The sequence below is a fragment of the Paramormyrops kingsleyae genome, chromosome 20 (assembly GCF_048594095.1).
Source record: "Paramormyrops kingsleyae isolate MSU_618 chromosome 20, PKINGS_0.4, whole genome shotgun sequence".
Lineage (NCBI taxonomy): Eukaryota > Metazoa > Chordata > Actinopteri > Osteoglossiformes > Mormyridae > Paramormyrops > Paramormyrops kingsleyae.
In genome coordinates, this window is record NC_132816.1 from 805,255 (window position 1) to 826,603 (window position 21,349).

General features: G+C 43.6%; 1 protein-coding gene across 1 annotated transcript in view; it reads left to right on the forward strand.

Annotated features, from left to right (window-relative positions):
• The first annotated feature begins 396 nt into the window (after positions 1-396).
• LOC111836879 (inactive tyrosine-protein kinase 7-like) overlaps positions 397-21,349 on the forward strand; it is a 73,342-nt gene continuing 52,389 nt past the window's right edge. The window contains exon 1 of the mRNA XM_023798525.2: positions 397-955. Within this exon, the coding sequence (XP_023654293.1) occupies positions 817-955 (139 nt within the window). The 5' untranslated portion in view covers positions 397-816. The remainder of the gene's footprint in view (positions 956-21,349) is intronic.

A 21,349-nucleotide genomic window follows, 5' to 3' on the forward strand; every position in this document is an offset into this window, starting at 1 on the left:
AGTCCATAAACAACAGCCTCACATAGTTCCCCCTCCCTATGTCCTGGTGGGAAAGGATGGAGTGCAGATAGCACCATCCATGCACTTGTTGGGCCAGTAGGTAAGCTGAGGATGCTCTGAAAAGCTGGGCAGAGATAAACAGATGAAGTCTTTGATGATCCTTTCAAAGCAAGAGAATGGATAGACGAGAATTTTAAATATATTTTCATTCTACGACCAGCACATGAGCTCTAGAAATTTCGCTTTTTTCCCTTTTGGATCATGACAATTTTTAAGTTGTTTTCCAAAACTATACTTCGGAAGCTTGCTTTAATTTTTTTTTCCTCGCCACAGGGTGGCAGCACCAGCCCTGCTCTCATTCATTCTTCGTGCCTGGTAACCGGAAGCGTCGCTAGTGCATGAATGAGTGAATGAAAAAGAGAGAGTTACTGGTGCGTGTGTGAAAGTGGTGTGGGGGCGCCTGGCTCTGAGTAGTCGGGCATCTCTTGGTTGGGGGAGATGCGTCTCGGATGAAAGAGGAATGAAAAGTAAAATTTTAATCATAGCCAGATATAAACGTAAATATGCAGATTGAATAGAGTATAATGCGCTTTTGTAGTAACGCGTCGCTTTTCTATGCACCCCATCGTGGGATCGCTATAAAACCGGCGTGTTCTGTTTGAAGGACTTTTCTATGTTAGTTAGTTTGATCTGAAGGAGCGGCCCAGAATCTCCCGGAGCATTTTTTATTCTTTTTTTCTCTACCCACTTTCGGCACTTTTGCGGTTCAGTTTCTCCGCTTTGGCGCTCGGTTAAAAAGAGAGAGAGTGAGAGAGCATGGAGGTGGCCAGGGAAGACGCGGGACGGCGGCGGGGGATCGGCGAGGGCTTTGCGGCCCCTGGACGGAGTGAGAGGCCGGGGCGGCGGGCGAGCAAGGCGGCTGCTCTCATCGCCGTCGGTGCGCTCCTCGCCCAAGGTAGGAGCGATAATACCACTCTATGCAATTAATCGTCTCTTTCGAGGCGAGCTGCTCTGCTTTAGTTATCACTCACTTGATAAGTTACTAACTAACTAAAAGTAACGTTTAATACTATTCGAAGCTCAGCAAAATATTCTTAATTAATTGGCATTCCTGAAGTATTTCTTTTTCCCTGTTTCTGGAAAATCTACGCTGATAAAGCACGTAGAAGTACCGGTTATTGGTTATTCATAAATAGTACCTGTGATGGTATAATACAGTTGATGGTTGGATGTACCCATTGGTGTAGTGAAATAAAAGAACATAACGGGACCTTTACAGAAGAAACTGTACGTGGTGACTGAACAAGGGCAGCAAACATGTCACTGTTGTGCAGTAAATTTATTTCGAACATTGATGTGAATTCCTTAAATACCCCTGGCACCCTCTGAAACGTCACTTATGCTTTTCTCTCCTGTAGTTGCATATATACGAAGGACGTGCGACCTAAAACCTGTAAGAAGGGTAACAGATGTGTATGATCTGATTGAATATATGAAATAATTATAAATAGGACGGTCATGTCGTATGTTTAGTAAACTACATAGAAATGGCCTCTTAATATTTGCTGAGATTTCTGTAAGCACTATTACTTTTTAAATGATTTCTCTTTGGCTTTTAGCTACAATACTAAAGATGGCCTGTCTATGTGTTGCTTTAGTCATCTTGGTGAAATCATCGACTTCATCTTGCTTGGAAATGCAGAATTCATTCATAATTGTAATGGCCAGTTTTCTTATGGATGCAGACCATTATAATGATGTGACTACTTTCTGGGGTGGAGGGGTTTTTTAAGCATCCACCATAGGTGGGGCAGGTTATGTTGCGTGGGTGTGGAAATGTGTGGGCTATAGAATGAAGCATCTCACCTGAGCCGGTTTGGAAGGGGTGGGTCTTTCCCCCTGTAGGAAATTGCCGACCATTTGCATGGGGGTTAGAAATGTAAAACGACCAAGGACGGGGGCACTTTGCAGGTACTTGTGGCCTCTCACACTCTTTACGACTATAGGGAAATGTCTTTATCATGGTAATTGTGACCGGTCTTGGGGAAAACACTGACAATGGTCACAAAGAGAATTGCTTTCTTTAAAGTGGCGAGAAACCATAGCCTAGATCAGTTTCTTTTATTTACTTTTGCCAAGGTTTAAACAGAGTAGTAGTGACTAGGGATTTGTTATATCTTTGTATGACCCATTTTAGGAATGTTCTTGTTTTAAATGCATCATTTATGGTGTAATTTGAAGAATGTATATTTACATTTTCTTTACATTAGCTTTTAAATACCTTTATTTTTTAATTAGAAGTGTAGATCTGTCCTACTGATATATTGTGTTGCTCACATACAGTATCTGCAGCTTTTTTGATAGAATTTTTATTTGAGCTTTTATGAATCTGACTCCATTGTGTGTCATTGCAGAGCCACGTAATTACTTGTTCCTCTATAAAGAGTTCAGTTTATTTTGATTTGCAGGCGCTGTTTTGATTGTGAGCTGATAACATATCCAAACGATCACAGCTTTTGTCCTGAGCCGCTATTCAAACAACCAAACTGTATTTACACATAGTGTTTCTGAAAAGGCCGCAAACAATATTCTGGTTTAAAACACTCTGTCCGTTACTCTCCTTTTGTTTTAAACTATCCCCGTGACATCTGTGTGGACAAGTAGTTAAAACTATATGATTGTACGTAAGCTTGGCATAAACTGTATGTGCAGTCGAAGGAAATTTTACAGCATTTTTACTCCATATGTTCACTTAGGCTATAAGGTATATTTAATAGAAAGTTGGATGGACTCAAGTATTTCTTATTTTGGAGAAACATAAATCCAGAAACCTTTTTTTTCCCCATGCATTCAAATGTTAACCGTTGGCTTTAGTAACATCCTGTAATAAGGCCAGTATGTGTGGTTTTTATTATTAATCTTTTGCTGTACCTTTAAGCAGTGCTCGGTGCATTTTTGTGTATGTGGGAGCATCCTGTTGCGCATTTAAAAAGTTCTGCAAGTTACTTTTATTAAATTTACTGCCATTTAAAATAATTTATGTGCTGTTATGAACCAAGGAATTTTCTATATCAACAAAGTGGTCACAGAATCTTTGCCTGAGACCTATAAGTATTTGTTCCCGGGTAAAACACAATGGATGGATTCACGTCCCACACATAAACAGATGCTAAGCTCTTCTGCTCCTACCGCTGTGACATGAAAATGACTAAGATGACAACAGATTACATGTATGGTGTACAGGTGCATGGATACACTTTTCTATGCTTACCTGCGTGAATCCTGTTAAATTACAGACTGCGACCCCCACCGAAAATTAACAATGCCTTGAGTAGTTTTGTGTTTCATATCAGTGTATAGGTCTATTCAGTGGTCATTCTGGTTATGGGCAGCTCCCCACTTTTAATAAGAGGTTCTTGGTTCTCCATGATACTTCCTCACTGACCGCTGCACACAGCCCGAGTGCTGAACGCCTCAGACGAGTGCTGAAGCCCCTTTGCCGTTTCTTATCCAACCTGAGTGCCAATGACTTTAAGCTGACACTCACTGAAGCTGAGACTCACTGAAGCTCTCTCAGTTCGCTCAGATAAGGGAATCGCATCCCCTGTCACTCTGAAATGGTGACGTTCTGTCAATCCAGAAGCCGGTTTTGCGCTGTCCTGAATGAGTGGAAAATATGTCTCTTTAGAAGTAGCCCAACGATAAAGGCCCTATCCGCCTGTCTTTTCTGATTAGTTGAGTGTGATATTTTTTTAATAGTTTGTATGCTTGATGTATAAAGTTTGGTATGGATGTACATTTCCTTGGCATACCTTTTGAACTACCATTAATATTATGGTCAGATTTTTATGACCCCCACAGCTTGCGGAAGAGGTATGGACAATGATTTGTTAATTGTATAGCTTTATTTCTTAGATGTTTACTACTTTGTATGTGAGCTCCATTTTTTAGGCATTTAACACTATGTGAATATTTTCTTTGTCTATTGTGTGGATTTCCTCTGAAAATATAAGGCTCTGAGTGTTATGGTTATCTTTGCATGTTTTTGTCACTGCCTGTCAGTATTCAGTACTGTATCATCCTGTAATGCAAACAGTCTGGTGGCCTCCGTAAAGGGCAGCCTGGTTACAAGTGCTGTGTGCTGCCCTGCCCAACGTTGCATTGTTTCATGCTTCTTTCCATATAAGGCGCTTTCCCACCACAGGAACCTTTGCCGCGAACCCAGAACTCTGCCATAGTCCAAAGTGTTCCCTTTGCCCATGTTTAATTGTTTGTCGCTACCCGATCTGTACGGCATACTTGATCCATTCCTTCTGGGTTTAGGTCATGTATAGTGTAAATGTGTGCATGTCTGTGTCAGTCGCATCATTGATGTCATGTCTGTGTTCCATGCTCGGGTACATATAGCAATTACACTAGATGTGTACCGTGCCTGAGTCCAACTGAACTGTGCCCAGGCCCACCTCTTCAAGCGGGCCCGTGTACGGTATGGAGCAATCACACTAGTCGACGAACTGGACTTTGGGGGTCAAACCTGCTTGGGCACCTAGTGTGGGTACATATTATTTAATAGTTTGAATCTGAATTCCAGTAACTCGAAATAGCATTTATCCTACCTTGAAAATTTCAATTTGTGACACACATCCGGGTCCTTGAGAAAAAGTAATCGACCACAAATTCGCAACGCAATTCATTTCCATGTTTACGGCAGTTCTGCAGGTCGGGGTAAAGAGGAGGCGTGTGCCGGGATGTCAGAAAAACAAATGCTGGATTTGCAGGTTTGTCATTACCTTATGATACATATGAGAATAAGCTTTATATACACAAGCATTAAATTAAGATTCAGTTTTGTAATGCGGATAACTGCAGATTCAAATATACAAAATTCATATTCAGTTTATAGTGGCACAAATATCAGCCCATACCTGAAGCCCAAAAAGATATACTGCAGAAACAAAAGCTGCACACTTTATGGATAATTGTCATAAAAAGAAATGTTCTGATGTTTAGTTCAGATGTTTAGTTCAGTTGTTATATTGACTGTTTTCATTAAAAGAAACACATGAACACCATGAATCCTGTCAGTGTCCGTCTGCCCCCCAAAGCTGTAAACCTAGGGGAAACACTGAATCTGATTGGTTGACTAGAAGCACCGATGCTAACTTGGAAATTACGTGAAAGTGTGGGGAAAGGAGATGGAAGTAGTGGAGCACAAATTGAGCAGATGGAATTATTTTTCTGTCTCATTTACATAGAATGCATTAATGAATACTTTTTTTGCGTGTGTCTCCATATTTCTGCATCAGAAAATAAACTAACAGTTATACATCTGTTTAATATCTCTGGTGCTGGAACTTGAACTACAGAAGTTCCCATTCGAGAGAGCCCAGGAACTCTGAACCTGGAAAACAGTTTCTGAACCTCAGTGACAAAGCGCCTCTAGCTTCCTTTACCCAGAACATTTTTTTTTGCCCCAAGGGAAATCAAGAACTTCCCAGGCTGTAGTGCAGCATCTCTCGAGTTTTGATCAGAAGACCTCTGAGCTACGCTTGGATGTAGAGCTAATGTAGGCAAAGTTTACAACGGCCTTGATCTGTCCTGCCGTGGAGTCTGAACAGCGTTGCCATTTAACACAATGCCTCTGAAGGGTTTGCCTGTATTTTTATCCTGTGCCTGTTAAGTTTGCCAAAGGAGTCCTTAATTTTTCACTTTAGGCTTCTAGCATGTGCCTTTCATTTGGAGTCCACGATGTTACTCCAGTGCTTTGAAAGCTTTCTGGGGGGGGGGGGGGGGGGGCTGTTCTGCCAATTGATTTACTCATGTTCTGGCTTTTCCTATGGCTCTCGTTTGCAGGGGAAGCTGCGGCACAATGGCCCACAAACAGCACAGCAATTGTTACTCTGCACCGATGGGGAAAGGAAACGTAAGATTGAAAGGAAATATAATCTATGAGCTTTTGTGTCCGTGATGGGCATTATTGACGGCACTTAATGTAACAGCAGGGGGCGCTACTTCAGGTTTTAGCTGGTTCCCTCCAGCCGTGTCCATAATAGGGTTTATATCTTGCATTGCTTTACTTAGGGCACCTCCAAGGAACGAAAAACCGACCAATGGATAATGCCACTTCTGGTTTTGGACCGGCATATGCCGTCAATCAGACGCCAGTTGAACTTTCCCAACCTGCTTGTATGTGGAATTAAAACCAGCGCGATTCATAGTCGCACAGGAACACATCAGTCAAGAACCTAATATGAAAATATTTCCTCACAAAACAAAAACAGTCTTAAAAATACCATGCGCCTTGGGGCGGTGGAGAGTCTGCGTTTTGGCTGAACACTGGCCCGTCACCGCTGATCAGTCCCCGCTTCGCGGATATACCTTTCTATGTGTCAGTGTTGGGGATCACCCCTCTGTCGCCTCTGGGTCACGCTGAACCTGCCGGAAAGTCCCGGAGCCATGGGTTCCACTTGTCATGGTTTGATTCTGTTACCGCCCGTTCGAGGACCCAGCTGGGCTTTGTGGGTCCGGGGCTGCCCCATGCAGCTGCCATTTGTTTTTTGAAGTAATCCTCATGCTTGTAGAGGGAACAGAGATGTTTGATAGTGGGGGAATCAGGTACACTTTTCTCTGACAGGCCATGAAGACCTGTCAGAAGAGCTGTGCTGTGTATCCACGCCTGATGCCTCTTATTTGTGCATAGCAGGAATCGTACTCTAGGGCTGATGTTTGCTCTGTCAGGCGGAGTCTTCATTGTGTTGTGCCCCCCACCCCCACCCCTCTAGCTGACGTGCATTTACTACACCGTTTTTACTCTTTTTGGATTGCTTGGCCGTGAGTCTGTCTTATGTTGCTTATTGAAGCTTCTTTGGCTTTCACAAATAGTTTTCATCACCATCGACATCCCGGTGGAGATATTCACTTTCAAATGGGGTCTTGACTGGACCTTATTCTGGTGGAGGGAAAATGGGCCTTCTTGGGTCAGCAAGGACATGGAGTGTCCGATGTGATGCCGGCATGCTGAGCCCTGGCTGTGTACGAGATCCGGCCTTTAAAAAGTGTTCGCTTTCAATCAGATGTTTGTCATCTTCCTTTGAGTGGCCTTTACAGGTGGAAGAAGTACAGATACCGCTGTAAATGTTTTTATTCTAGACTTTAGTTGAAGGTGTAGTGCAGTTCTGCTCACTAAAGACTGTTTGAAAAATATTTGTGAGGAATTGGTGGATAAACAAATTAACTGGAAACAATTTAGCTGGTTAAACCTGAGCTATTGTCATGAATTAATTATGGGTTAACAGAAGCAAAACCACAAAATAAAGCTAAAACAAAAATCTGATGTAAGCTTTCCTGACGTATAGAGGGTTACACTGGGGCAAACCAAATCTGTCAATCTAATGTGGCGTTAAACGGGGAAAAGGTCCCAGTTACGTTTAGTGGGGCATGCTGCTCTGTCTCCCAAAGAGCCCGGCGTCTCACCGCACCATGCCCTTTCAGCTCTGGGACTCTCCTGGACGGACACACGAGGATAAAGCGTTTTTGGGAGGTGATGCTTGTGGCTCTCATGACGAGACGGGTGAGGTCTCTGCCCTCGGTGTGTTCTCTGTGCCATTTTATGAAACAGACATTGTACTGGAATCCGTCAGGGTGCTGCGGACCTCCCCGTCTGGCCCTAATCCAAACTAGCACTCTCACCTCATCGTGCCCCAAACACCACATTTCTGTTCTGGGGGTGGCAGTCCTGTGGATCTATTAGTTGATTCCTAGTTGATCCTTCTTCTGAGGGAGTGTCACTGGCACTGTTAGATACTGACCATTAATGGAGTATTCTTGCTCTGGGCATTTCAGTAAACTTACAGGAGTCTTACGCTGCAGATGGCAATCAATGTTAATGTGACATGTAAATGTTGTTACATGGAAGATTTGTTTTTGTTGTTCAGTATTAACCATTAGCTGAGGTTTTGCGGGCTTGCTACTAGAACCCATTAAAAAACCATCTGCCTTTCCCTTGAATAAGCAGAGACGTGTTCAAGAGCCAAAGCTGACATCGTCACCTTCTGCATTAAGGAAAGTGGAGCGACGGCAGCGTGGCGGCTGAGATGTTGGGCTACAGGCTTTGAGGGCCTACCACGGTGTATCGCGTGGCCTCTAGTATTCCTCAACTCTTCTTATATGTGTCTTATTTTAATAGAAAGTGTGTGTCTGTCACGCATGGACATCTGGGCTTCCAGCCGCCATCGGAAGGAGTTGCCTGGGACGGGGGGGGGGGGGGGGGTTGGGGTGCGGACGCGGACGTTGGGCCCTGCAGAGATACCACCCAGCGGGAGGCACCTTCTGTTTCAAGTTTGGCCCATACGTGTTGGGACCGGCTTCAGTTTGTTCTAGATGGAGTCTAGGTGGCTGGTTGTCGGAGTTGGGCAGGTCGGTCGGCTTGGGCCCGACCCGGGGCCCTGTCACTGAGTCACTGCTCTCCCCTGTTAGCGCCTTGCAGGCCTGCCGTGTAATAATCAGTGCTAATAGCATGCTGTGTGTGTGACGGGAGCCTAGGAGATTGCCTTCAGGGCTTCCTGACTTACAGGAGCGTTGGGACTTTACAGGCAGCTCAGCATGTAGCTCTGGTGTTCAGAACCAGTGGAATCAGGCTACATACATTTTAAGTGGATTGGTAATTGTATAGCGGAAATCCTTCACTTTTTGACTCAACTTTACAAAAGCAAATTGTATCCAACAAATGTCACAGCTCAGACATCGTCATCATGAGTTCTGGCTCCAGAATAATCTGTGATGTTAGTGGCATGAAGTTTTTAATACTAGCCGTTGTTTTCCCCGAAGTGCGCCGGTGAGGTGCGGTATGAATAAAGCGCCGATGTGTGCGGGGTCCAGCTCCCTGCACCGACCAGGGGTGACAGGTTGCTTAGCGACATCTGTTTCCCAAACGACTTCCTTCTATAAAACGGCCCCGCGTCGTTTCATTGCCCCCTCTCCCGTGGAAATTACGGCCCCTCTTATTAGTGGGACTAATAAGAATGTTACCTCCCCCCCACCACCGGCTTCAGGCAGCTGGAGCCTTGTTAATCAGGGACCAGGCACACTGCTTCTCCCCACCCGTTAGGGTGCATGCTGACAGCATTTTAATACCCCCCCTCATGCCACTAAATGCTGCCCTGTCGTTTCGCAGTGATGCTGGTGTTTCACACGCCTGTGTTTTCACATGCACTCCCATACATATGCAGGGTTGTTACTAAAGTGGCCCTCTATTGAATGGTTTATTGTCTCTGGGTTGTTTTTCTAAAGATTAATTTAAAATCCAAATTTGAAGTTGTGTTTGGGTAGAACTAGCTGCATTTGGAATTAATGTGGTCACATAGTTCAGAATTTGGCACAGTTAATTTGTGCCTGTCCTGGTTTACAAGGCAATAGATGCTCTTAAAGGAGGCAAGACATAGATGCACAATACAAGTAGTAGGATTATTGTTTAATGGTGTGTCACAAAAATTGTCCACTTTGGGACACTTTCTTGTGTTTGCCATTCACAGCTAAGGCTGTATCTCTTCAAACCAGTGTATGTGTTAATAGAGCAGTCGTTATCGGTTACGTATGTTTTTATCTGGCCGCTGTTATCGGATTTGGGTGTAAACATGATGTAATAAAGTAGGAACGCGGCTCGTCTGGAATGTGGCGGCCGGGATGTGGAGCGGTTTGCCGATTAGGAACGCTGTCACATCAGGCTGGGCATTTTCAAGGTCAGCCGGCCATCCCCGTGTGGCAAAATAACCGGATATCACCCCGATGTCCTTTGGAATCCCGCGGAGAGCGATAGGAAGCTGCTCTGCCTCTCTGATGGCAGGCTCGCCTCTCCGGTCTGTGTTGCTGATCCCAGTGGAGCTCCGTCAGGAAGAGCGATAGCCGGAAGACCTGCCCTCGGAGCGGCCTGGGCTCCTCTGACGTCTGGGGGCCACCTGGCACATCCGTGTTGACGGGCATTCCAGAAGCACACAGGAAGGAAGCACATTTGGTGCAGGTGCCAGCAGTGCACGTGGCGCCTGCTGTGGTCCATTATTAACCAAATTTTCCTGAAGAGCCTCAAAACAGCCTCTATTAATGTCCGACATTAAAATCTCCCCTCTTCCCTGCAGCTCTGCTGCTTCGCTATGGGTGAATCCAGCCCAGACTGTTTTGTGGGATGCCACTGCCATAGCAGGCTGTAATATGCATGTTCTGAAGGTCTTTGAGGCCAGATGGACACGGCACACTGTCATCAAATGGTGGTTAACAAGAGACTTGGGTCGGGGGGCTGCTGTTGTGTGTGTTGTGTGTGCTCATGTGTGTTCAGTTTCACCCTCTGCAATAATTCTGAAATATTATTACATCGGACAGCTGCTTAATCACTGTATCCTCCAGTCTTTCAGGGATTCATATGGTTTTTAGCGCTGTTCCACCCTGTCCGCTAAGGGTTTGGTGGTGCGCTGATAACTCGAAAACCATTTGCAGGATTTTTTTCAAATTTTGCACAGACATTGTATGGGTGAGGAACTAAAGCTGATAGAATTTTGAGACAGATTGTCACAAAATTGAAGTTGCACTGCATAGTGGTAGTAACAAAGGGCAGATTTGACACTTGATATTAAAGCTACGTTAGTATATCAAAGCATACTTTGGTACAAGGTGCTGTTAATGTAAAGAGTCACCAAACATACACAAAGGAATACATGTAATCACCTAATTGTTCAGGAAACAATCTGCAAATTGGAATGTGCAGTAAATGAATATACTTTCAGACCTACGCATAGCAACAAGGACTCGCAGCATTCAGGTAAAAACACACTAATTAACTTTCACATTTCCAGGTGATCCATACAGTCATTGTAGAAATTGGCTGATAGCAGGACCAAATGCTAGGGCTGTCCGGGGAATACAATGCTGCCGTTTCCGATCGATATTCGGATCAGTATCTGCGCCGATCCCGATCTATTTGACAGATCAGGTACCGGCCATACACGACCGATCCATGTCCGATACTTATTTATAGTTTTCGGCAGCCTCTATTTCTTGTTAAATCGATTTGGACAGTGAGTCACAAGACCGCTCTTTTCGGTTTTGGATGTGTGTTTACTGTTTAGCAGCATTCAAGCTGAACGCTAACGCAGCCGCTCAGTTTTTTTGCTACTCAGTGGGTGTGAGTAATGGTGCATTCGTAAGTAATGGTGCGTTCGTTTTTCTCTCGGAACTCGGAAATTCCGAGTTGAGTGACATCACGTCCGACAATCTCCTGTTCGAGCTACCCACATCTCGGAACAAACATGGCTGCCTCCATGAAGACATGCTGTGTGTTGTTGCTTTATATTTTATCAGATTTGGAGTTTTCCAAATGGAGAAATGGAGATGGAGACAAACAAGAAACACGAACTAGTCAAACCACATTAAAAGCTTTATAAAATATTTTAGTACATTCATAGCGATATTCTTTTTTCGAACGGTAAACAAACTACAAACAAACCAAGTCACCATGTTGAAATTACGTCACAGGGGCAACTCGGACAACAAAATCGTGTCCGACCTCAACGTCATAAAAGAGGCGTGTTTCCGACGGGAAGTGACGTTTTTCGTGACGTTTCGTGACATTTTCATCCGAGTTCCGACTTGGAGAGAAATAATCGAATGCACCATAACTCCCAACTTCTGTGACGTCATGGGCGGCATACCCTTTATTGTAGGAGGCGTGTTTCAAACAACTAGAAGGACAGCAATTTTCAATCTTTGTAAAAGCAACGTTTTGAGAGGTAGGAGTAGCCTTTAGTGGAAATTCCCTCGCAATTGTGCGAGACAACAAAAAGCAATATATGATTTGGGAGCTTGGGCTGTTTTGCGTACTCACTGCAGCTTGTGATACACGAGGGGCTGCAATCGCAGTGAAGTGACGCTGTTGCCAGTGGGAGAAAAATTGTGGACCGTTGTGGAAGCACTCACAGCTTGCATATCCTTGCTAAGAAGATTCGAATTGAACTGCAAAATGCCTCAAAAATGCTTAAAACGAGGTGGAACAGTACATAATGCATTTTCCTATAGCCTAATTATAGATATTTTGCCATACATTTTTTTTCATCTGTATTTACTAGTTTAAAATATTAATAGTATATTGTAGTGCTGCAGACCAAATCATCGCGAGAACAGCGAATAAAGATGACGTGGAATTGCCTGAAGTTCTTAGATTACAGGGGTGAGCAGTCTTATCCGCAAAGGGCCGGTATGTATGCGGGTTTTTGGGATAACCTTTAGGTCAGCTGTTCAAACCCAGGTGTGGGGACTCTTCAGCCAATCAGTCCTAATGAATTAGTAATCTAATTAGGGGGCTGAAGCGAAAACCTGCATACACAGCGGCCCTTTGTGGATAAGAATGCCCACTGTCATAGAACGACCACACAATAAGCAGCAGCAACACAGAGACGCGAACACGGCAAACAAACTCGGGAAGGTTACTCAATAAACAGGAAGGTTCACACACGGTAGGATAATCACACAATGGCTAGGGACATGTCAGGATCACACATACAACACTGGTAAAGGTATACGCAATGCTAACAGTTACACACTGGGGCTAGTTACAATGGCTCACAAGCATGCCTGGATATTCAAAACCCACCAGGGCTACAATATAAAGCATATATTCATTATATTAAAATATAAAGAGTTTGTGTATGACAACCTGTATCGACATCGGCAGTTGTGTATCTGAATCGGATCGGAACTGAAAAGTGTGGATCGGCCCATCCCTAGTTCGCAGTATTGACTGGATTTTTTAGTATTGTATTTTATTGATGGTCACACAGCTGGAGGTGTTTAGGTCAGTGCGACAGTTCATAAAACCAGTTCAAACTATCTCTCGCTGATCCCAACTCCCCTCCCCCCCATCAAGCCACCCACATAAATGCAGATGTGATATTGGTCTGACTTAGTCTTGTTGTGACCGTTAAATGCTAATGGTGGGTGAGCTGCTCATTTTTCTCTATCTTTGCCTCTCTTAGTGGAAGTGGCTGTGTGACTGTCATTTTCTTTCCTGTTCCGATATACTGTTAGTGTGTAAGAGACAACCGGGTGCAGTAACAATACAGGTTAAAAAAAAATCAAGGCATTCACCTCACCAGTCATCTCACTTGCACAAAATGCACACAATCCTTTAAATGCAGCTACTTCCGTATAGGTTTTGATGACTATAGAAACATTTTTTGAGAAGCATTACTTTCTACTTTCTGTTAGGTTTACTTACAAAGAGATGGTTTCTGAATGTGTGTGATCATGGGAAATCAATTGGGTGGCACTTTGTCCTTGAAACAGGACTGAATCTCAAAGGTTTTCACTTAATGATGTGGGGTACTTGAGCAGTGCAGGGTCAGGAAAGCACCACAGATCCTTGATTGTGCCATGCTGTCAGGAAGAGTTCATAGCATTTCCATTTTTCTCTAGCGTTACCATCTGTGGTGCTTGAAGCTATACAAAAATATTTTTGAGTATTTTATTGTAAGCGTAATTGTAGCCAGATATTCCTAATCATTCTTACAGCATGATTCAAACAATCATTAAGGTTTCTCTTTGTGCTGGTTTTGGTCTTCACCATTATTTTTGTCACCGCACATTAAATATTTTGTTTTTCACTTAATTGTATATTATGAAAAGCCGATAAGATGTGGATTGTCCTAGCACAGGCATTTGGGAATATCGTTTTATTTTTTTTTTGCAATCCATTGTGTTTTAATCTTGTTCCCGGGCTGAGAATGAAACCTCATCACATGCAGATCTTCCCCTTCTCTTCACCATCGCTGTGCCTGTAACGTCTTTGATAGGGCTGGGCGATGCACAACATTAATACCAACATTGCATGTTATGCACATGCAATTCTCACATTGCAAGGGTGGCTATAGTCAGCTGGGATGAGCTCAGGCTTTCATACCTTCATACTGTTCATAAGAGCACAGGTGTCGGGAGATTCCCCGGAATATTTTTCTCTGTCACAGGAAACATAATTTAGCAAGCTTTGCGATTTTAAGCTTTGCGATTTTGCGAGTTAATTTTCGAGATTTAAGTATATGTTTTTAAAAAAATCAGTTTAAAGTTTACTGCTGCTGCTCTTGCGTAACCCTTGCATGCATTCTCTGAGCCACTCATAAATCATTTTCATCCATGCTGTTGAAATCACATGCGTTTAAGAAAATTAACAAAATAGGTGGGAGGGAGAAAATTGTACAAGAACTGGCTGTTTGCTTTTCGTCGTATGGAAATGTTTTGGATTCCATAGAAATGATATTGAGCAAACAACTCGTAGCATTATTTGACATGTTATTTGACACTGTTGGTAGACAATAATTTTGGTCTTGTTATGATTTATTTTGGGTAAACATTAGACTACCTTTTTGCTTTACAAATATAACAATATTAATTGCAAAAAAATCACATCACGATTCTTGACATTTTTTCAATGGCGTGCAGCCCTACACCGTGTGATTGATTCCCCACATCAGTGCTCTTCGCTTTGTCTCAAGTTCCCTGCCTGTGATGGTGCCTGAGGGGCCTCTGGCTCCGCCGACTGCGGTGTGTCAGTCACCAGGTCAACATGTCTCAATTATACCACGTCCCCTTAAAACTCGCTGGCCCAAGCCGATTGCTGGGCCCCCACACCGTTCATGGGTGGCTTTGGTATTATGCATCCCGAATGGCTCCCATTTCACGGCTTACGTGTGAGAGGGGCTCCGCTCTGCTCTGCATGCTCACTTCCCTGCCAAACCACATTCCTTGATGGATTAGACGGACTTTGTGTTTAACCCTGAATAAAGGAGCCCCGAGCCTCGGCTGATCATTGGCGGGCCGCGCATAATGGAGATGCGCAGGAGTGGCTCAGCGCCATGAAGGCTGTCCTTTCTTCCTCAGTGGCTCTCCCACCTCCTCATTAGCCTCTGGTTGCTCCCTGAGTCTCTACCTCCAGTTCCTGCTGCTTGCAGGTCAACCCCAGCTCACAACCACAAGGCTGCATAGATCAAGCAGAACATACTAGTCGCTTTTTTATGACTTCAAAACTGAATCTGTTTAGCCTTGAGCAAAGGAGACTAAGGGGGGATATGATTCAGGTCTATAAGATTCTAATGGGTCTGGATGCTGTTCAGTCAAATGACTATTTCAATATTAGTCTAAATACTAGAACTCGTGGCCATAAGTGGAAATTAGCGGGAGGACATTTTAAAACAAATTTGAGGAAGCACTTCTTTACACAGCGTGTAGTTAGAGTATGGAATAGTCTTCCTGCTAGTGTAGTGGAAGCTAAAACCATGGGTTCCTTTAAATCAGAGCTAGATAAGATTTTAACAACTCTGAGCTATTAGTTAAGTTCTCCCCAAACGAGCTTGATGGGCCGAATGGCCTCCTCTCGTTTGTAAATTTCTTATGTTCTTATGTTCTTATGTTCATGCGATTGATGTGCTCACATGGGAATGGTTTTATCAGTTTCTGGGATACCCTTGTCAGCAGCACAGGGTTGTTTTTAACTGATGCAATCGGAGGTGTTCTGCAAGACTGACGTTGAGTTATCTGGGTAGGCAGTCAAAGCAATGCGTTGTCTGTCCTTTAAGACCCAGGATCACCTAGATCAAACAAGGTATGCCACCTAGGAAGTTCCTAAGATAGATTGTAGGCCTAGTTGTGTGGAGGCTTAACTGGAAGATGCCATAGAATAACCAAAGGAGTAAGAAATTAGTCACCGTCATCAACACCACACCGTTAAGGTTCACGGGGAATCATTTTTAGTTGTCAGTTTTTTGCAACCCCTATGTGACTTCAAGTTGAATCTTTCTCTGTTGGTTTATGTTCTTTACTGGCCATATTTCACTCAGGCAGTTTTCAGTTCGTGCATGATGGGAAGGTTGGCAAGTGTGTCTCTGTATGCCAGATTCTGGAGTGGCACCTGAAGAACAGAATACAAGGTACAAGGCCTGAAAGTAAGATTTTAGAGCTGCCTGTAGGTTCAACAGAGGACCCTTGATGAGACTGATCCCAGATGATTGGTACTGAGCACGGCTGGTCTGGCTAAAGTGATCTTGGGAAATTCTTGCTCAGTTGACTTCCCCTTTAAATAAGACGGGTGGGGGGGGGGGGGGGGGGATGGCATTTAGCCAGACTTGTTGGCAGCTCTGTGCTAATATTTATGGTTATGCAGTGTGCAGCATTCAAGCGTCTCTGAATCCTATAAATGCATGCTTGAATACACTGAGTATTCAAATGTTAACTAATGTAGTACGTAGTATTTATTTTGGAAAATAAATGCTGATTTGAAACGGGTGTGCACCGAAATTAAGTTGTTAACTCAAAATTAGGGTTTCCTGTGTTGGTTCTGTGGCCATACGGGTCTGAGTTAGAAATAAGCCTCTGTTCTTATTGACTCTCTCTCTACCAGCATATCTGCTCTCCTCTCAGCATAGAGTGCAATACATTTACCAACAATGAGATAATCAATTTTCGATATCGGTGTAACATGTATTGATTTACTTGGACGATGCCTTTCTTCAAAGCAAAAGGAAGCAGTAGGACAGGAACATCATCAAAACTGTATCTTCAGCACTGGTGGAAATTTCTGATCCAGAAAGTAAAAATCCAGGACAAGATTTTGATTCAACCAACCAGTTGAGTACTCTGACTCTGACTCGTTATACTCAACTGATGGTTGAAACAAAATCTTGGTCCAGATTATATTTAACAAAATATTTTTTAAATTTCTTGTCATACCGTTCTGATCTCATTGATGAACGGCATGACAAGAAATTTAAAAAATATTTTGAAAAATATTTATAGTGTGGTGATTATAACGAAATACTCCTGGAGCTAAAACCTTACAACTGCGTGCACAGTAATGTAATGATGCAGCAAATACTACAAGCCAGATGTACTCGCTTTATACAGGCAGAAATGGTACCTAGAACTAGAACCTAGAAAGCCTGCATGTTCAGTGGAGACAGTGTTGCAGTGTGGATCCTGAGGATTCTTGGCCTAGGAGTTAATAAGCAGGTTCATATGGATATTACACTACAGATTTATGAAATATAATTTGGGATTTCAGTCTCCCTCTAATCTTATCTAATTTTACAGGCTTTGATTTCTCTGTGGTTGTCACTGTTCTCTGGAGGCATAACTTGGGATTCATTCCAAAGTTGTGGTGGAGATTATTTGTTTTTCAGTGACTTTTTTTTGATCTCCACTCAATTACCGAGGACTTTGTCATTAATGCCGGGCGGAAGGATATTCCTTGCATTTTAAGTGTGATTTTTCCTGGGGTACAGAGTAAGTACTTCCTGTTTCGTAATTTGATCCATATGTCTCAGCCTCACTCCCACCATATTGACTTCAACATTTGAATGTAATCTAGTGTGGTAGTTTTATTCATTTTCTTGAGTTTTTGCTAAGAAGTTTTGCCACAAAGCTTTAGTTTGCGCGGGCAGACTGAACAGCGCCAAGGGGCCATGGAGGGGGAGCTTTCGTGACATTCAGAGAGGATTGGCAAGTCCCATCTGGCTGTTCCCCTCCTAACGCCAAGCCCCGGAAGCAGTTATGTTGCAGAGGGCCCAGGACAGGGCACAGCCTGCTTGCACCCTGGGACCTCTGGCCTGTCCTCACGCGCTATATGTTGTCCAGAATCTTCTGAGGAGACTCGTGTCGTTATGCTGTGGCCCCAGGTAAAGTGAGAACAGTTCCTCTAGGTTTTCCCCAGGGCTGTGGAGTCGGAGTCGGAGTCGAGGAGTCAGAGACAATTTTGGGTACCTGGAGTCGGAGTCGGAGTCGGCAAAAAGTTAACCGACTCCGACTCCTACTAAATTTAAATGGGAATTAAAAAAGTAAGTTGAAATGTCCCAATTCACAAACAGTCATAATGAACTACTTCTCTGCTGTAAGAATAAAGCCCAATGCATGCAGTGCATAATGTTACCACAAAACGAACATGTCAAGTAACCATGAAGCATGCTTTTCATTGACTGTATGCGTCACTATATGGGATGTAATGCAAAGGTAAGGTGCGGCACCGCTTTCCATTGTGTCGTGTTCCACTGTTACAGGGAACTGTGAACCTAGCCTAAAGCCCCCCATACATTTACAGATGCACTGCCGATTTTTCGGCCGTTCAACGAGTCATCACGCGTCAAACGCCTGAAAAATCATCTGGTGTGTTCTCAGCTCCGTCGGCTCCCCTTCGCTATGCGCTAGTGAAGGGGGCCGAAGGAGCCGAGAACACAGATCTCCCTACCTGTCTCCAGCAGAGGCTCGTTCTGCTGTTCAGCTGGCCGGTGAGTGACACAATGCACTAAACTTCCGGCTGGCTGACAGAGGAGACAGCCACTGCAGCAGACAGAGGCATCACATTACTTTGGATGGGGGCGGTGGTCGAGATTTTCGGCAAGCTGGATCTGCCCGTCCATGTGGACACCCGCAATCTGCGGCCGCCAATCAATTGCCGCGATTGTACACGCACATCGGTCGGTGGCAAAATCCTTGTTTTCATTGTGTTTGTCTTTAATCTGGCATTATAGTAGAGTGTTGGCTTCCTAGCCAGTAGTTCTGTGGTGAAATGACATGTATGTTGCCTTCCTTTCCTTCAATGGATGTATAAAATACATTAGCATAGTATATACATACAGAGGAGTCTGAGTCGGGGAGTCGGAGTCGGAAGATTTAGAAACTGAGGAGTCGGAGTCGGAGCATTTATCTACCGACTCCACAGCCCTGGTTTTCCCTACCCTCCATTTCTGCACTGAACACACACGTAACTCTGGACAATCAACAGGAACCACGAGTGGTAATGAGAAGTGCCACTCTGCCAAGGCGCGGGCTAAATGTAGGATCAAAATCTGCTGCATTTCCGCTGCTGAATGCTCAGGAGGCATTTTCATTCAGCAACAGCAAACCCCAGCCTGTGAGAGATTTGTTCCGATGGCTGGTTCATTCCTGGATGGGCTGCTTCTAGACTTATTGGTAAAGGATTATGATGAGGATATGCACTTTCACTTAGCTTCCATGTTTGTTTCGGTTCTTTGTCCCTGTTGCCTTATTGCTCCCCTATATCAGAGGTGGAAAGTTCAGGTCCAGAGAGTAAAAATCCAGACCAAGGTTTTGTTTCATCCAATCAGCTCTTTATGCTCAACTGGTTGGTTGAAACACCACCTTTGTCTGGATTTGTACTTTCTGAACCTGAACTTTCCACCTCCTCCCTATGCCTTGGCTTCATGTGTCTGTTCTTTCGCTCCTGCTTGTTCTCAGCATTTTCCTAATTTCTGCTGAGGAATTTCTTCCTCAGCACTGCAGTTATTCTCCCTAATGATTGCTAGGACCCCTGTCTCACAACCGACCAACTGGTGCTTTGTATTTGGAAAGTGCTGCCATTTGTTTTCCATTTGTTTCATGGTTTAAGACTTTGCCTCATACCCCGGAGTCTGTCCTGAGGGGGTCGAGACTCACTTAAACTTACTGTCACATGCTTACCACCGGTCCTTAGTGTGGTAAATATAAAGGATTTACACAAGTCCATCCTTTCAATATCTCGTCCCAGTGCCCTCATTTTAATCATTCACACATTTGAGTAGGCATTTGGATCTTCTGTGAGTTTAAATCTGGCAGCATCTCATGCAGAGAAACTTCCAACACTTTTAAGTAAATCAATACATATCAAGTAAATTAAATTAAATATGGACCAGGCCAAACAAATGTCTTTGTTGTATGCAACTGTTTAACTGGTTAATAAATATTCATTTTTGTTCTGACAATAAAACCCACAAAAACAAAACCCATATTGTTAATATGGTGCCTAAGACATGTTGTTTTGTCTTGGCCTTTGGGGGAAAGTTAAGTTCTTTTTTTCATATTTTTTATATTAACTGAGACTGCTTTTATTTAGCTTGATTTTAAAATCAATCTTGAGCTTTACAGTATCAAAGCAGATGAAATTTGATCTCCACAGGCAGTAGCAGATTTAGTTTTGTTTATATATTTTACCGTCCATAGTTTAAAAAAAGCCGACATGATCAGCTTCATAACTAAACAATAGCTGCACAGCGGGCTGTTCACAAAGCATTTTATACCCTGAACAAACCCCTCATATTATACTGGGATACATGACTAGAAAACTTCAAAGACTCAAATACGCAGGAAACACCGAAAAGGCTGCTGCTATCATGCCGAAAGAAAAGGGGGGTTGTGTGCTTACATAACATCCCTAAACAGGAATTTAATCAAACAGGATCTCAACTTTACACTTCAGGCGAAATCAGCACTTATTGGTGTAAGTCAGTGTTTCTCAAACCAGTCCTTGGGGATCCCCAGACAGTCCACATTTTTGCTTCCTCCCAGTTCCCTGCCAGACAGTCCTACTGGGAGCTGGGAGGGAGCAAAAATGGGGACCATCTGGGGGGGATTGAGAAACACTGGTTTAGGTAGCTATAGAGAGCCCCTCTCTGCATCCCCTATAACCTTTAACAGGTACTAACTGGCATCACCAAAACAGATTCACCAGTCGTTGTTGTATGATCTCTACAATTTTGAAAATAACTGAAGTATGGGAAGCACAAATTAAAAAAAAAACATGTTGCACATTAACTGTTAACATGAATTTACAGTAAAATGCTGAACAAAAGTTCATTTCAGTAAGTTTTGGCGTTTGTTCGGTTTACTGTGCATCACTTTTTGAATTGAAAGTCCTCAACCAAGTCTAAACAAATTTTAGCCTGTGCAGACTCATCATTGAACTTGATAAACTCTTGCGATAGCCGCCTGCTCCCCGTGGCTCCAGTTGGTCTGGCTGCACCATCAGGGCCCACCCTGCGTTAGTGTAGCCTCCTGAAGCCTGGCGCCTCTCCATCCTCCAGTGTGTTAAGTGCCTGTGAGCACATCCTGGGAAGCAGGAGATCTGATGCTGCTCCCGCTGTCTGGAATCGAAGGAGACCTTGTCGCTGGAGTGGTAGGGTTGCAGAGCACACCACCTCATTTAAATGCCGCTCCTCATATACAGTACTGTGCAAAAGTGTGATGCTGCCAAAGAAAATTTAAATAATTTTTGCGTTTGTGCAAAATTATGATTTGATGTCTGTCAAAGTGTGGCAGCTTAGCCATTTCAAAACCTCTTAAAATCACCCCTGTGTTTGCAGGAACTGTCCAGTACACCCATAAATTTGTTGACTCAACCACTAGCAGACCATGTTTGGCTAATCGATACCTTATCAAATTGCTTAATTGATTAAGATAGCTGGTGGTGAAATGTATTGAACACTTGGACTGGCTGTGGTGCCCATGTGGAGAGGTTTGTGAACCAAAGCAGCATTTATCCAACAGTTTAACA